General features: G+C 41.9%; 1 protein-coding gene across 6 annotated transcripts in view; it reads right to left on the bottom strand.

Moving 5' to 3' along the window:
* The window catches only part of sema6bb (sema domain, transmembrane domain (TM), and cytoplasmic domain, (semaphorin) 6Bb), a 426,944-nt gene that overhangs the window by 221,199 nt on the left and 189,362 nt on the right, over positions 1 to 16,383 (bottom strand). For all 6 annotated transcript variants that reach the window (XM_052037846.1, XM_052037845.1, XM_052037844.1 and 3 more), the window contains one exon: positions 7,223 to 7,357. In XM_052037846.1, the coding sequence (XP_051893806.1) occupies positions 7,223 to 7,322 (100 nt within the window). In that variant the 5' untranslated portion in view covers positions 7,323 to 7,357. The remainder of the gene's footprint in view (positions 1 to 7,222; positions 7,358 to 16,383) is intronic.

The following is a 16,383-nucleotide window of genomic DNA, read 5'->3' on the forward strand; positions in this document are numbered from 1 at the left end:
ACTTATGTTACGTGAACATCAAATTAACAACAGTAAATTGCACTCTAATTGCAATTTTTAATGTAGTGTAAAGTGCAAAGTGGTTTCATGGGGCTAAGTGAAGAACATTGGACCTTGAGCCATGTGATGAGCTGTTAGGAAAGATTAGTGTGTGTAAGAACACCATGACACTTTGGACATTGAGCCTCTGCTGAACACTTCAGTTCAGAATGTGTCTGACACTTGGATTTTTATAAATCTAACAATGATATCAACTGTACAGTGCTTAATAGAACCAGACTGAGGCCAGCCTTGGGAGTTTGGTGGCCACATGGCTAGTGGAGCAGTGAGAGGGAAGGGCGGGCAGCAGTCAAACCTGGCATCTGGTAGGTAATGGGGGAAGAGATTGGGAGTGGGAGACTGGCGCAGTGTGGGTAGGGATGGGATAAGGGAAAGACTGGCATCCAACAGTGGAATCAGATTGGGTGAGTCACACGATGACAGGAGGGATTGGGAAGTAAAAAACTAACACTAATTATCAGGGGTAGCCCATGGTAATAAATAAGGTTCATGATAAAAATGGTTTGAGGGCGGGGTCGGTGGGACAAACAAAATCAGGACTGGTCTTTTCATTGAGGTATTGTGGGGCAGGAGCCATAAAATCAAAAGGGCAGGGAGGTGCCACAGATAATGGGCCAGTGGGAGAGGGTGATAAGATTGGGGGAGCAGTGTGACGCTGTGCTTCTAACATCAGATCATCATGAGGTCGCTCTGCAACAACCAGCCCCAAGGCAGCGTGGGCTGAGTTTCCTTTCAATGAAGGAGGAGCATTTGCATTGGGAATGTGTGAGTATCCAATGCCTAGAGCCTCAGGCTTACTTAATTTGAAAGAAATGAACTTTCAAACAACACAATCACCGGCTCTCCACAGAGTGGGTTTTTCACAAGCCTCCATTGGTGCCGAAGAAACTCTAGGCAAAAATCCTCTCCACAGTGTTTAAATCATAAATCTGTTTATAAAGAATGTGTTCATAATTTCTGTACACAAGCTGCAACCAAGGCTCCCTTCTATATCTGTCAGTTCCTTAATCACATCTTCACAGTTTTAATGTCTTCTGTAAGAACATAATGATTTCAGAGATACCACGATAGAAAAGGCTAAAAAGTTCCTTTTTTGACTAGATCCATCTGTCTGCTTTCTCACTTTCTTTTTCAATGCTTCCTCTCGCCAAAATTCACCCATATCATCCACTTCAATTCCCTTCTCTGGGAACATATATCACAGGTGCATTCTCTTCTGATGTAGAAATCTACAGCCCAAACACCTAACTTTCTAAAGTAAAGCTTGCACTCTTTGTAATTTGAACTCTTTAATACAATGGGCAGTTTAGTCGTATTAACATAGAACATTGAACATATAACATAGGACAGTACAATACAGGAACAGGCCCTGTGGCGAACACGATGCCGAATTAAACGAATCCCTTCTGCCTGCCCATGATCCATATCCCTCCATTCCCTGCGTATTCATGTGCCTGTCTAAAAGCCTCTTAAGTGCCTCCTGGTAGCATGTTCCAGACACCTATCACTCTCTGTATAATAAAAACTCACCCTGCACATCTCCCTTAAAAGTTCCGCCTCTCACCTTAAACCTATGCCCTTTAGTATTTGACATTTTTACCCTGGGAAAAGGATTCTGAATGTCTACCTATCTATGCCTCTCTTAATTTTACAAAACTTCTATTATCAGTCTCCCCTCAGCCTCCAATGTTCAGAAGAAACAATCTAGGTTTGTCCAACCTCTCTTTATAGCTCATACCCTCTAGTCTAGGCAACATCCTAGTAAATCTCTTCTGCACCCTCCCTAAAGCCTTTTGAACCTTCTGTAAAACCCATGCTTTATGCCATACACCATCACTGCTACCTGGTGATAGAAGTCTAATTATTTGGTATTAAAAAGCAATTGTGCTAAAGAACCAGATCACAGAATGAACTGGACATCTGAGGAGAACATTGAAGGGATAAGTTAATTCTCCTTAGCAAATTTCCCAAAATTCTCCTAAAAAATGATTCATAGCCTCATATTGAATGCCTCAGACAGGGCAGTTTTGCATCAAGAGAGGGGTTGTTAATCAACGCTATCAGTCTCTCCAGAGTCTTCTCATTAAATCTGCACATCTGTTCACCAAGCTAATATCGTGCATTGCTGCCACAAACCAGTTCAATAATAGCATTCTAAAGAATAATAATACCTTAAGTCAGAATCAACCTCAGCTTCACAAGTGTCCTATTTTATTGCAATAACAAAAATGTTTGCATAACCCAAAACTAAACATGCACAGACAACCGATGAAAATTTCACCCCGTGTGCTTTATCGGGTGAACTCACAAGGTTACTGACCGACAATGCTGTTCTGAATCATTTCCAAGAATAACAATCCTGAAGTGTTATTAGGAATTGTGTATGGGTTCACATTCCAATTGGCCCATGCAGCACTCAATTACAACAACAGAATTGGTTGATGAGGATCATTTGTATTCATTACAATACAGTCAAACTTTACTCAAGTTAAACAGAATTGTAAGGGCTCTTATGCATGAAATATCATCCTGATTTGCTGCCAAAGGTGTCACAGAGTACAATGGGGCAATTCACTGAAAATAAGTTTAACCTGCTGGTATAGCTCACAATAAAAAATAAGGAAGCATGTGTGCACTTATACAAATATTTGACTTGCTTTATTTGAGGATATCATTAGCACAGTTTATACCTGTTGTCTAAGTGCTGGTTTATGAGATTGGCAGCATGGATTTTCTCCTCCCATTCTGCACTGGGTGTGAGTGTAGGTTCACTGACTCAGTCCTCCAGAGAAGACCAGGACCATGTTGTAGCCTTAACTCTGACCTGGGCTTCTGCTTTGTGTGGGTGGCTCAGGAGTGGGGAAATACCCATGTTAGAGGGGTATAACGTCTGGGCTGAACTAGATGTGTGTAAACAATAAGTGTATTTGACCATTATAATTGGGCCTTCATCTGGCACCTTTTCAGCAACAGTCAGCGCACAGCAATCAGGACTCGGAAATCTGGATAATATCTTTCTGTTTTCTTCACATGGGGTACCGTGACCAATTGTAACATTGCAGCTGGAGCCCTGGCTGAGACCAGGCCGTGAATCAAACCTGACGCCACACAGCGCATTCACCAGCTGAGCCATTCCAGGCTCTAGTTAAATAACTGTAAACATGTCATAGGTCATCTCCAGGGAAGATATAAAATATTTACCTGGAAATTCAATCACAGAAAGGTCATTGGCCCCTACTGGGTGCACTAGAATTTATAGGTAGTTATTTTTTTATATCACATTTCCCTTCAGTCGTTCAGGGATTAATCCATTGCTTTTGTGCTGCTGACTCATACAACAACAAAAGCAACAACTTCCATTTACAAACTGCCTCTAATCTAATGAAATATCACAAAATAATTGATAGGAATTGTATCAAACAAATATTTCGTTAAAATTAGAGTCACAGGAAGGGTCAGGACAGCTCTCCGAGGCTTGGTGAAAGTTTTAAAGAGAGTCTCACAGGAGGAGTGAGAGATTGACAGACCGAGAGCTTTAGGATGAGAATGCCAGAGCTGAGGGCCAAGGGAGCTAGAAGAAGGGCTGTCAGAGGCATTCTGATTAAAATCAGGTGACTGCAACCCAAGGAAACAAAGATCTAGAGGGTGGGAAGGGTAAAAAGCTGAGGGTGGTGATTGAGAGGGAGGTGATTCAGTCCCAGATAACATGGATAAGGATTTTAAAATTAAGCAGAAATCAGCAAAAACACCGTGAATGAGACCTGGAACAAGTTAAGACAAAGGCAACAGAGTTTTGCATAAGCACGTGTTCATGTAGGGTAGAGTTTGGTGCAGGTCAGTGCTGAGTTAGTTAATCTTGGCTCGTGGTGTTACTAATTGGCCTCAGTGGGCCTGAGCTGTGGCGGAGAAAAGTAAACTAGGCTGCATGCTCGCAATTCACATCCAATGCTGCTGCATGTGGCTGCCTGGTAAGCACGCTATTGAGCCCATTATAATGAGAGTTACTGCAGGTACCTCAGGGGCAATTTTAACTGAAAGGACAGGAATGGGGGGAGGGGGAGCGGTTGGCGGGATGTCGGGATGTCGGTGGAAAAGGGAAACCCTGTGCTGCAACTAGTACAGGTTGGCGCTGTGCAAGTAACCTGCTTTGGAAATGAGGCAGAAGTTTAATTATATTAATGAGGCTGCATGCCTCGTATTTTAAACAGGCTTTTGGATTACACAGTTGTAGGAAGGAAGGTGAGAAGCTCTGGAACTGCAACCCCAACATTCCATTGCTACCAGATGCTAACCAATGAACCCTCTATCCCTACCCTCATGACCTCTCTTCCTCCTTCCCTTCCTCCCTCCACTCCACTGTCCAACCTTCCTTCCCTGCAGGCTTCTCGAGCTTGCTAGCTGTCAACTAGAAGATAAATAAAAATAATTTATATGCTACCCTGCTCTTTGGCACGCCTGTTCTTTGGTCACTCAGTCACACTCTCACTCTTTGTCCACCTCCCTAATTCTGGCAGCCTTCACTGTTTACTTTTTACTCATTCATTATGGGATGTGGGCATCACCGGTAAGGCCAACGTTTATTATCTACCTGTAGCTGCCCTTGACAATGTAGTGGTGAGCCACCTTCTTGAACCATTGTACTCTGTGTGGTGAAAGCACTTCCACGTTGCTATTGGTTTGGGAGGTCGAGTACTTATGGAGGAGCAGTGTGTGACTTCAAAATCTAAGTCAAAGTTGAGTTTATTGTCGCATGCACAAGTACATGTCTGAACAGGTGCAGTGAAAAACTTACTTGCAGCAGCATCACAGGCACATAGCATCATATAAGCAACACTTCTCAAGAGAAACATAAATTAAACATAAATTATACACAATTTTTACAAGAAAACACAATTAGAACAAAAAAAAAGTCCAGTTTAGTGCAAAGTGGTCAAAGTGGTTGTAGTGTTGCTAAATTGTAGTGATTAGGGTTTTGCCGGTTGGTTCAAGAAACGAATGGTTGAAGGGAAGTAGCTGTTCTTGAACCTGGTGGTGTGGGACTTGAGGCTTCTGTACCTCCCGCCCAATGGTAGCTGCGAGAAGATGGCATGGCCTGGATGGTGGGGATCTTTGATGATAGATGTTGCCTTCTTGAGGCAGCGCCTCCTGTAGATACCACCGATACTCAGAAAGGAACTTTCAGGTGGTGGTGTCCTCCTATGCTTGCTGCCCTTGTCCTCCTGGTAGGTGAAGGTCATTGGGCTTGGAGGTCATAAAAGGAGCCAGTTAAGCAAGCAGCTTCTACACAAGGGACAATGTACCTTACCCAAGATAGCTCCTTCAGAAGAGGATGGGACAAGAGTAAAAAAATATAGGTGTGCACTTAATGATTGGTGGTTCCCTGTCTTGATCATTAATGAACTATTGTAACGGTACATCCTGATTCTCTGCCACTTAGCACCACTTGACTTGATCACACAACTACTTGATAATCCTGCTCAATGGCAAATTGCACAAAAAGTTAGAAGGTGACGGTATATGGAACCGGATATTGGTACACAAGCATGCTATCTTGCTAAACTTTATACCAAGATTTCATCACTAGTTGAGGAGTGATATTTTTCTCTATTGTGTGGACTTAAAACTGCAGAGGTTACTGAATAGGATAATCATAAGTAGTGCCTTTCCAGTTTAGGTTATGTGTAAAAAGAACATAAAATAAGTGCTGATGTTTAGTGTTTGACTGTGACTCTGATATAACAGTAGGAGCAGCTTCAAGGGATGAATTGCAACAAGTGTAACACACAATATTGGAATCTATTGACCAAGTACAATTCTTTCTGTTATGTACAACAACTAAATGCCAATTCCAGCCTGGACCACCACGTGGTTTATCTTTTAAGAACACTTTCTATGTTATTTTTCTTTGTAACCCTATTCCATTCCCAACAGCAGTTCTGCCACAGGTCAACAGGGGACAGAGAGGTCAAGAGAAACCATACTGCCTATTGTGGGCCTCAAAATTGTTCCCACCCTTTAAACCTACCCAGAACTTGTGTGTATTTAAACAATTCCTGCAGCATTTCTATCATTCACCCATGCTGTCAATTATAACTTTCTTGCTGATGTTTGTATTATATTTGCATTAGCTGTCATGAATTTCATCAGTCTTCTAAGCCCCTAAATTTAAGTGATATATTGGCCAAAGCTACCACAAAAACAAAGCCTCACTTCACTGTGGAACGCTACTCCCCGGAGGTCAGGACTCATTGCTGTTGAGTGAGCACCTTCCCATAATACATAGAGCAAATACAAATTTCAGTGGATGAAAGAGAAGCTCTGTCAGTGATGAAAAGATTTTAGTGTATGAATTCAAGGGGTCATTTTTCCAAAGTCATGCAGGGTGGTCCACCCAGGGCACTGAAGAACCAATGTGGACAATGAGATAAGGTCAAGCGCTCACTCCATGGTCTCCTTAAGAATTTAACCCACCAACGAAGGCAGAGGATAGGAAGGTGTGGCTGTCTGTCTCTTCTGCTATAAGTGATTAATTGTTCTTCCTAAGGGCCATTTCTGGAGTGGCAGGTTCTTTCTATAGGGAGGGCGGACATTTTGTTTCTGCTTTTAGATGTGAAATTGAAGAGTGGGTTGGTGTATTCACATTTCAGGTTGCACTTAAAGCCTGTGTAGCATTTCTTAATTCATGAGACAAAATTTCTAAGAGACCTTCCATACTCTTTCTCCTCATCTCCTGCGGACAAATGGAGACACAATTGGGAGGTTGCAAAACAAATCAGCCAGGGTTTGTGCCCACTGCTGTTGAATGACTCCTATTGGGAAAGGGTATGGAGAATTTGGATGAGAACAGGATCAGACTTGGCTGGGATACCCTGACACCACTCTCACCTCCTCACCATCATAACAGAAGAGTTATTGATGTACACAGTCCAGGAAGATGCTTACAGAATAGTCCAACCATCACTTTAATGTTATCCCTCAGCACACGTCAGCACCTTGGAAACTGCAATAAAAACTATACACATAATGCGCACACACTATTTCAGATTCCAGCACCTGCAGTTTCATTTGTCGTACACACTATATATCGCTCAGTAGGCTTGATGCTGGATTAACCCTTAACTAATATCTTTTGGCATCTCTGAATGTGCTCCTGTATACTTACAGTCCACTGACCCAGTGCTGAGGGGTCCGCTGTCATCTGGGAAAGTGGCTTCAGACAGTCCAGTCAATAACGAGAGGATTAGGAAGGTCAACGACTTCATGGTGAGAGAGGAAATATGGTCTTCTTCAGAGACACCTAGAGGAAAGGAGATAGAAATCCCAGGGTTAGCACAAGTGATTTAATTTAAAATTAGTGACCTGCTTAGTTCCAGGAGGAGTTTATTTAATAAAGAAGTGGTAGAGACACTCCAGCAAATTAAGCTTTCAGTAACAGGCTTTAATACTAAACTGAGACCAAGCCAAGAGAGGGGAAATGTGCTCGAAGATATGCTGATGACCAAAGGTGGTAAGTTAACAAACTGCTCTGTGATCCAGTATAATACAGGGGGAACAAAAGAGCTTAGTGCGGGTAAGCCTGGAGATGTCCTTTGTCGTGGATTCTTTTAGGTGGTCAATAACAAGCATGCTCTTGCATTTCAATATAAATGCAATTTTGATTCTATTCTAAAGGAATAAAGATCATCAAACACTGATTGCAAGGATTGGTTAACGGTGTTGATAATTTCACCCATTTTTCTTGCATTTGACAAAATTACTATAAACAAAGTATTTGGTAAAATTAATCAAATAAATTGCTTGTGTTTTAAACAAGAACAGACACTGGAGACATAGTTGATGATTGTACCACGTGGGAAAGGCACTGAGTGCCCCTCACTGTGCTCTGATGTTGTATCTGTCTGCAGGAGACAGGACAGTACAAATTGAGGAAACAAGAGTGCAGCCTGTCCAGCTGTGCCCACACAGGACCAAGAGCTGGCTGCACAGTGGCTAAAGTGTGCATCCTTGCCACCTTATGCCATACTGTATATATGAATAGCAGGCAGGTTGTCAGGGCTAAACCCTCAACTCATAATATTATGTATACATTGACAGGTTCTCCATTGTGTGAGCTTCCATCACCACAGACCCAGCACTTTTTCTGGATCTTTTCTGTCCCTTCAACTTTCTCACCTCTGCTCTTAAATGAGCTCAGTGTAGTTACACCGGCACCTGGATCTTCACAGTACCATGTGTGAACCTAGGGTCAAAATCCTGTAACTCGCCCCGATGAATATAACTGTGACAGAAGCTAATTACATAGACTCCAATGGTTCAAAAAGCAGCTCAGTATCAGCTTTTCAAAGACAAATATGGATGAGGATTGCCTGTGATGCTTCTAGTGCAAATTAAAAAGGTAATGCAGTTGGGTAACTATTTGACCAGATGGGGCATCACTTCGCATCTTGAGACTTTTATATGCAAGTATAGATCATTGAATTGTTCTCAGGAAAATAATCTTAGCTGATTATCTTCTCCTCCCCACCTCAGTTAGACCTAATGCCACAACTGCTGCCATCTAAGCAAAAGGCCAAAGCCCAACCTTTCTCCTGCACAATGTGGTTCAGGGTCTTGGAGTGGTAACATCAGCAGCTGAGCTATCAGAGAGTACTCATCAGCATTAAATGTTAGTGGAAGCAAGTGGCTCAATAACCAGCTAAGCCAATAATCAAAGATAAAGCACCTCATCTTTGGAAAGTGGTCATTCAGCTTCTGAATTCACTGGGGAATTCAACAATGTCAGGTAATCAGCCAGTCCAACCACCTTTAGCAGTCTCTTGTGTCTCCATTTCAGTACTCCACTCTTAGCATTCACATTGTTTTCCCCTAATTTCGCTGGCAATTTCAGGTTTCATTTGCCACCTACTACTTGCAACTCTCCCTGACACATCTTACGACTTGACAACGTTAGCCCTCTCCTTCCACCACCACTCGTGTTACTCAGTCTCTCCTGGATTCCACTCTATCACAAATATCCTGTTTGTTCTCTCTATCCTTTCCCCCAGTACTATGCAACTTAAGACTCACTTTATCTCTAATAATTCTCAGCTGTAATGAAAGGTCATTGACCTCAAACTATTTCTCTATCCACAGATGCTACCAGACCTATAAGATTTCTTTATTAGTCATATGTATATTGAAACACACAGTGAAATGCGTAGAGTGTTCTGGCGGCAGCCCGCAAGTGTTGCCACGCTTCCAGCGCCAACATAGCATGCCCATAACCTCCTATCTTGTATGTCTTTGGAATGTGGGAGGAAATCGGAGCACCTGGAGGAAACCCATGCAGACACGGGGAGAACGTACAAACTCCTTACAGACAGTGGCGGGAATCGAACCTGGGTCACCGGCGCTGTAATAGTGTTATGCTAACCGCTACACTGCCGTGCCTGCCCTAAACAATACAACCTGTGATGGCTGGGAATCGTTGCTGAGTGTTTCCAGCATTTTTTTATTTCAAGACATAGAGCATTTTGTAGAATTTAATTTTTAGAATAAAAGAAATCCTCTCCAATCCTCCCCTCCCATCCCCTCATGTGACTCAAAGGCGAGATGCATTGTTGTGGGTTCAGCCTATGCCTTTTGACAAGGGAGCCCATGTTAGGCCATCAGCTGACTATGGAGTTATACTCATGACTCCACTCCCACAGAAGAGTCATTTGCCATCTAGGCTCACACATGATGAATGACAACATTGACAAGTTACAGAGGGTGGGCAACGTTCGTGAAACTGTATCTCAGCATGGACCAGTACCTTTGGGAGAGCAGAAGAAGAAACACAAGGGGAATAACATGGGTAAATGTATGTTGAATCGCTTGAAAAAGTCTTGTAGAGTGGCAGACGGGGTGGAAGAGCTGAGGTGTAACGGGGGAGCGGTTTAGGGAAACAACATTCTAAATGTTCAGAGTGGGGGCTAGGCAGAGCAATCAGAATGCTCATTTGATGCACCAACCCCTCAAAAACCCTTTCGATGATGAGTTTTCATCTGCTGAGAACTGAGGAACTGATTCAGCTTTGAAAACTTCAAATGGAAGGAAGGATCAGGTAATCCAAACCACCAAATATCCTTAAAGAAGAGAGCTAATCCCAAGGGAGGGAAAATCATCCATCCCTCGAAATGTTCCTTTGCTAACTGAATTTCAACATGAGAGTCTTCGTTTAGGTGACTGCCTTACTGTCACGGGCAGGGCATATGCAGTGAAGGGACAGTATGTTTCAGCAAGAAGTTAGACCAAAAAGTACATAAAAATGAAGATTTTGGAAATCTGAAATAAAAACAAAAATTGTTGGAAACACTCAGCAGGTCAGGCAGCATCTGTGGAAAGGAAAACAGAACTAAAGTTTCAGGTACAAAACCCATTGTCTGAATGTTTCCAACTTTTCTGTTTTCATTTCCAAAGTATTTCCAAAGTCCTGTACATTATATCATCCCTGAATGCATTTGGTAATGAGCCATTGAGAGCTTATTTCGGAAGCTGTAACAAAATTACAGCAGGTGGAAAGTCAATCAAAATTTCTCTTGGTAACGTCTGGGCTCGCCAAAACAAGAATTTTGCCATGATATGGGTCAGTGGGCCGACTAGCATTGATTCTGATTGCTACCTTGTGTTCTCTGCTAAAATATTTATGGAAGGCAAGTTCAACAAAGACAACTTACACCAGGCAGAAAGAACAACAACTTTGGTGCTGATGTGAAGGTGAGCAGATTGTACGTTCCAGTTGAAGAAAACTGAAGACGTGCGGAGAGAGAAAGTGAGACAAATATACTGGAAAAACAGAGAGTTCCTGAGATCGAGCAATAATATTCCTACTGCACTCAACCAGTGGGGTGTAGTCAGCTGTTCAAAGGAAACCGGTCTATCGGTCTACCAGAACAAACTCAAAGACTTCTTCTTCGTAGAAGATAAGGAGAATAACATTAGGGATGGGTTCAAACTGATGAATTAGGGCATCCTGCAATTCTGTGTGTGTAGTAAGAGGCCACAATGCCCCATGCTGGTGAGGTGACTAAAACAGCCAGGGATTCAGTGCCAGTAATCCCTGCTTGATAATGGATGCATGGCTCGTTGGCTGGGGGATGATTGGATGCAGGAGCGGTGGCTCCAATCAGTCTGCCAGCACATGATGAATGACAACATTGGCAAGATAACAGAGGGTGGCCAACATTCGTGAAACCGTATCTCAGCATGGGCCAGTGCCTTCAGGAGAGCAGGGGAAGAAATGCAACAGGAATAACATGGGGAAACGTGTGTTGTATCGCTCAGGATTTGCATTCAAATCTAATGGCATCTATGTAAGTTACACACAGGAAAATAAATTCACTGTTGCCCTCAACTCTTTTCCTGAGAGGTTTATTGATATTCAACAAATCACTGAGACATTTCCGACCAAAGCAATAATATCATCAATGTTTTCCCTGTTGCAGATATTTTTGCACCAAATCTTCAACCAGAATAGAAAGCTCTTGCACACTGGATGAAATGAGGCATCAAAGGGACCTTTATGCAAGTTGAGCCAATCTTGTTATCCCTTCACCTCCTGTTTCCTTTTGCTTCCAAATGTCTCATTTTCTTTCTTAAACTGCCGATGACCAGCTTAGGAACAGTGCAGTATCAACTCACTTCACTGCTTGGTCATCCATCAAAGTTAGCAGGGAGGGTGGAGAGACGAAGGGGTAAAGCCATGTTCCTCTCTTCAACCGGTGCTTACAAAAAGGTGTTTTCTGGCTAGAATAGGAATCTCAGCTGGATTTTTTCTTCCATTCTTGCATCTCTGAGGCTAATTGGTGAACACACTACTGTTACTCAGTTAACTCAGCACAGGGCCACACCCCCACTATTTTGCTGCACATTTCCTTTAACTTAAATCTTCGGCAGACAGAAACGGCACCCTAACTCCATAGGGCATTTTCAGCTTAATACGTGATGGGACTGAAACAAACACTAATACTACAGTAATGGAACTGCTCAAGTGTCAGCACCAGATGTATCAATGTAATAGTAGCCCTTAGTCCATGGCTAATGGATGTACTTGGCCAATCTGCTCTTCTCCTGGGTCTGTAAAAGAGCTTGCATCTCTGCTGACAGCTTTTCCATTTTGTGCAGAAGAAAATCATTTTGGGACACATACGCACAGGGTTAACAGCGAATTCTATTCTGGTTGCTGTTGGTCTGATAGGTAGATGTTACTACTATTAGCTCTGTTTCTCTTTCCACATATACCATCTGATCTGCTGAGTGTTTCCAGCATTTTCTATTTTATTTCAGATTTCCAGCATCTGCAGTTTTTTTTAGATTTTCATAACTCAGAGTGCAATTTATTAAAAGTCAGATGATACTTCCTGTGACGATGGAGTTGAGTCATTTCAACAGTGAATGAAAATCAGAAAAACTGCAGATGTTGGAAATCTGAAATAAAATCAGATGTTACTGGAAATATTTAGCAGGTCAGACAGCATCTGTAGAAAGAGAAACAGAGTTAATGTCTGAGGTTAGAAACGTCTGAGGAAGCGTATTGGACCTGAGGCAATAAATTTGTTTCTCTTTCCTGACCTGCTGAGTGTTTCCAACATTTATTGTTTTTATTTAAGACATTTCAAGACCGAATTTCAACTTCTCAATTAACAATAACATTTCTTCAAACACTATAGAAAGGAGTAGCTTAAAGTACTCTGTTGTTACTGTTGTTATGTGGTTTGCATAGTGGCCATTTTACGCACAGCGAGATCCTAGAAATAGCAATTAAGATAAGTAATTAATTGATTAACGGTTATATATTTATCTGAGGAAAGCACTGTTGGCCAGGAAGCCAAGAAAACTTTGTGCTTGCTTTTCAAAAGAGTGGCTGAATCTTTTATACCCAGTGCATAAGGGAACAGACTTATGAACTGCCTGGCCTTGCAGTGACCAGGCAGCACCACTGGTCGGCCCTGAAGAAGTACATGAGCGAGGCCAGGCCTCCAAGTGATTGATGAACACATGGAGAAAAAGAATCAGGCTTGGAGTAATAATACATATTAAAATAAATAGTGCAGAGAAAGCTGAAACGAACAAATATAAATATACTGGGAGGCACGGTAGGGGAAAACTGACAGCAAGGGGTAGAAAAGAAACCACATTGTAATGTGAAGAATTCAGTTCTTTGACTGATGAATAATAAACATGAGAATAAAGCTTCTTTTTACTGCATGCTGCATTCTTAAAGAAAGGAAAATAATTTCTTCATAAACATGAAGGAACAAAACCTGATATGCAGGCAACTTTTAAGTGAATTGGTTGCACTCTGGGATTGGTTCTTGTGGAATGCTCCGGTCTGTACTGAGATGGAGAGCCGGTGGCTGGTTACTGGACATTATACATGGTTACCGAGTCTGGATGAACTGTACCGTCACGTGGAGCCATGACCACGGAGTGCTCCTTCCCCCAGTCAATTTACCTCCTGCTGCCACTGATACCTGGCCGGAACCCTACAATTCCCATCTGACAAGTATTCAGCTCTTATGTTTTTCTATTTAAGTGGAGGCTCAGCTGGGAAAACCCATGAGTTTCCTGAGCACTGATACTGCAGTATCTCCAGAGTTTCCCTGCTGTGCATTATGAAGTGCTGTTGACCACTACAGCACTCTGTACAAGGTAGCAAGAGACACAGCTAGCAGAGGAGCCCTTTCGGGTTGCTGATAATCTTACAGACAGACATAACTCAGAGTACAATTAGTTAAAGGCACACGATGCCTCCTGCTAAGCATAGGCTAAACCAAGACACAAACAAATCAGCATAAAATGCAAACTCTCTCAGTTCTTAACAGATCTATAGCACTAACCTTGTCACGTTCAGCAGCACAAACAGGGAACAGAGGCACTCCTGAAGGACACATAATGTCCCAGTGGTGAGTAAAACTGTCTGTACTAAGCCTTTCCTGTCATTAATATATGTAGTGCATCTCAAGTAGGGTTTTAGGTTTGCTCTGTGTACTAGGTGGCATGCCATGATGAATAAAATATAACTTAAAAAAAATACAGCTCTCTATGTTGTCTGGCTGTGAAGGGGGTGGGAGCCTTAGCATTCTTATTAATGCACTATCTTATACAGACAGTCAAAACAAACATGCTTTGGAGGGGAAAATGCAATTTTATGACACATATAATTCAGCAATAATATGGTTAACCAGCTTTAGAGAGGAACTGAACTAAAACTAGCCCTTTCTCCTAAGCTGCTTGAAATGGTCTCATCCAAAGTTAAGTCAAATTCTTTAACTCAATAATTTAAGGTGAATTGAACTTGCCATGTCTCTGACATGAATTAAATGTGCAAAATTCTAACCAAGAGCAATCTTGGTGTTTCAGTTTGTTCCGTTCATAAAGAAGATGCAACACCACCAATGCACAGGAGCTGTATTGTGCTGCTGTTAATAATTTATGACGCTGTGTCAGAATACAGCAGTGAATTAGCATAATTAGAAATTACTGGAGGCTGCCTCTACTACCTTACACAAAGTCTCAAAACCAGGACAAGGAATTCTAACTATTGTACATCACGCAATAGAAGAACAGGAATTTTAACATTTGGCAATTACTTATTTGATAAATGGAGAAAATAAATGAAGCCCTAATAATAAATTAATGAATGGAGTCTGTTTGACTGACATTTTCATCTCCCCGGCTGGTTTGGTAACACTACTTTCTATCAAAAACATGAAGGATTGAATTGGACTAATGCACTCCAGATAGCATGTAGACCCTCTTGGTTTTCCCTAGTTGAAGTGTCATCATGTGCATGGTGTCTGGTTTTCTCCAACACTCCACTGTAAGAATGTAGCCCAAACATTTGTGATACATCTGAGCTGGTGAACAAGCTGCTGACATTCAAAACCAAATGCCACAAGGGAAGGCTGGGGACTGAGTGAGGTGCAGATGTGATGCTGAATCACTGTTGGAGAACATACGTAAAAGAGATCCTCTTGCCTAATGTTAACTAGATAGAAGGCAGTCTTATGAAGCTTTATACCATATAGTCTTTATTCAAAGCAATAACTATTTCAGGAGTAAGGCTGCAGCACTAAATGCATACTGCATAAAATTAATTTCTCAGAATTTCTTAATTGTCATAAAATAGCTCGTTGGTATATTCTGTATATTGCCTTTGCATTTTGCCTTGACGAGAGATGAACAGATACATGTAGCAAAAATGTATTTACTGCAAAAAAGTCTTCTTTCATTTTGAGCTGTCTATTATTGTTGGGAAAATGGAAGATTTAACAGGACAGTAATGCAATTGAAGGGTTTCAAATGATGTGGCAGAATGCAAGAACAATGAACCATTTAGCAATGGCCTACAGTTTTGAGTATGCAGGAAACTTTGTCTGTTTGTTCCTGGATATTGCACTGGGAGCCCAAGAACAGCAGAGAACCCTGTTTTATATTGTTAAGCAGTTTGTTTCCATTCCAGCCAAGTAGACTGATAGCCCATTTACAGTCACTGCATGTCAGTGAGCTTTATCCATGAATGGAATGGTCACCCACCTCATTGTCCATCCCACTCTAATTTTCAACCACTGAATGCACTTTCATCAGGCAAAAAACAGATTACCAGCAGTTGAAAATTGCCTTCTGCCATTCTTCCATCCCACTAACCATTGCCATTGGCACTATTGTAGTGTCAGTCAGTCATCGTATAACACTCAAAGACACCTTCCACTGAACACAGTGACCAGAACTTGGAAGCTGGTCGGTAAGTCTTTACACTAATGCGTTCCAACTCTTACATTTAGGCTGATGGGCTTTGACTTGCTTTCCAAGCTACTCATTAAGCAGGACAGCATTAATTGGAAAATCAAAGTTAAAACTTCCAAGTAATTTATTATTATTTTTTAATTAAGAAGGTTCAGTCTTAATGTAATGCAATCAAGGGAATGACACCATAATTATTAGGTGACACACAGTGCAGCATTGATAAGCTCCTGCATACACTGGGGAAACGAGCAACCAGAAAGAGAACTGGATGTTCCACAGTGGATAAGAACAGAAGAGCAAAGGAATTAAGGAAGAGGAGAAGTCAACTGGGACTTTGAGCCTGCTCTGCTATTCACCAAGGTCATGGCTTAGCACCATTTTCCTGCATGATCCCATATCCCTTAACTGTCCTTATGTCCTGAAATCTATCAATCTCTGTTTTGAATGAACTCAGTGAGTGAGCCTCCACATCCCTCCAGGGGTACATAAGTCCAAAGATTCACCACCCTTTGACTGAAGGAATTTCTCAATGTCTCTGACATAAAGTTCTTATTC

The sequence above is a fragment of the Pristis pectinata genome, chromosome 24 (assembly GCF_009764475.1).
Source record: "Pristis pectinata isolate sPriPec2 chromosome 24, sPriPec2.1.pri, whole genome shotgun sequence".
Taxonomy (NCBI): Eukaryota; Metazoa; Chordata; class Chondrichthyes; order Rhinopristiformes; family Pristidae; genus Pristis; species Pristis pectinata.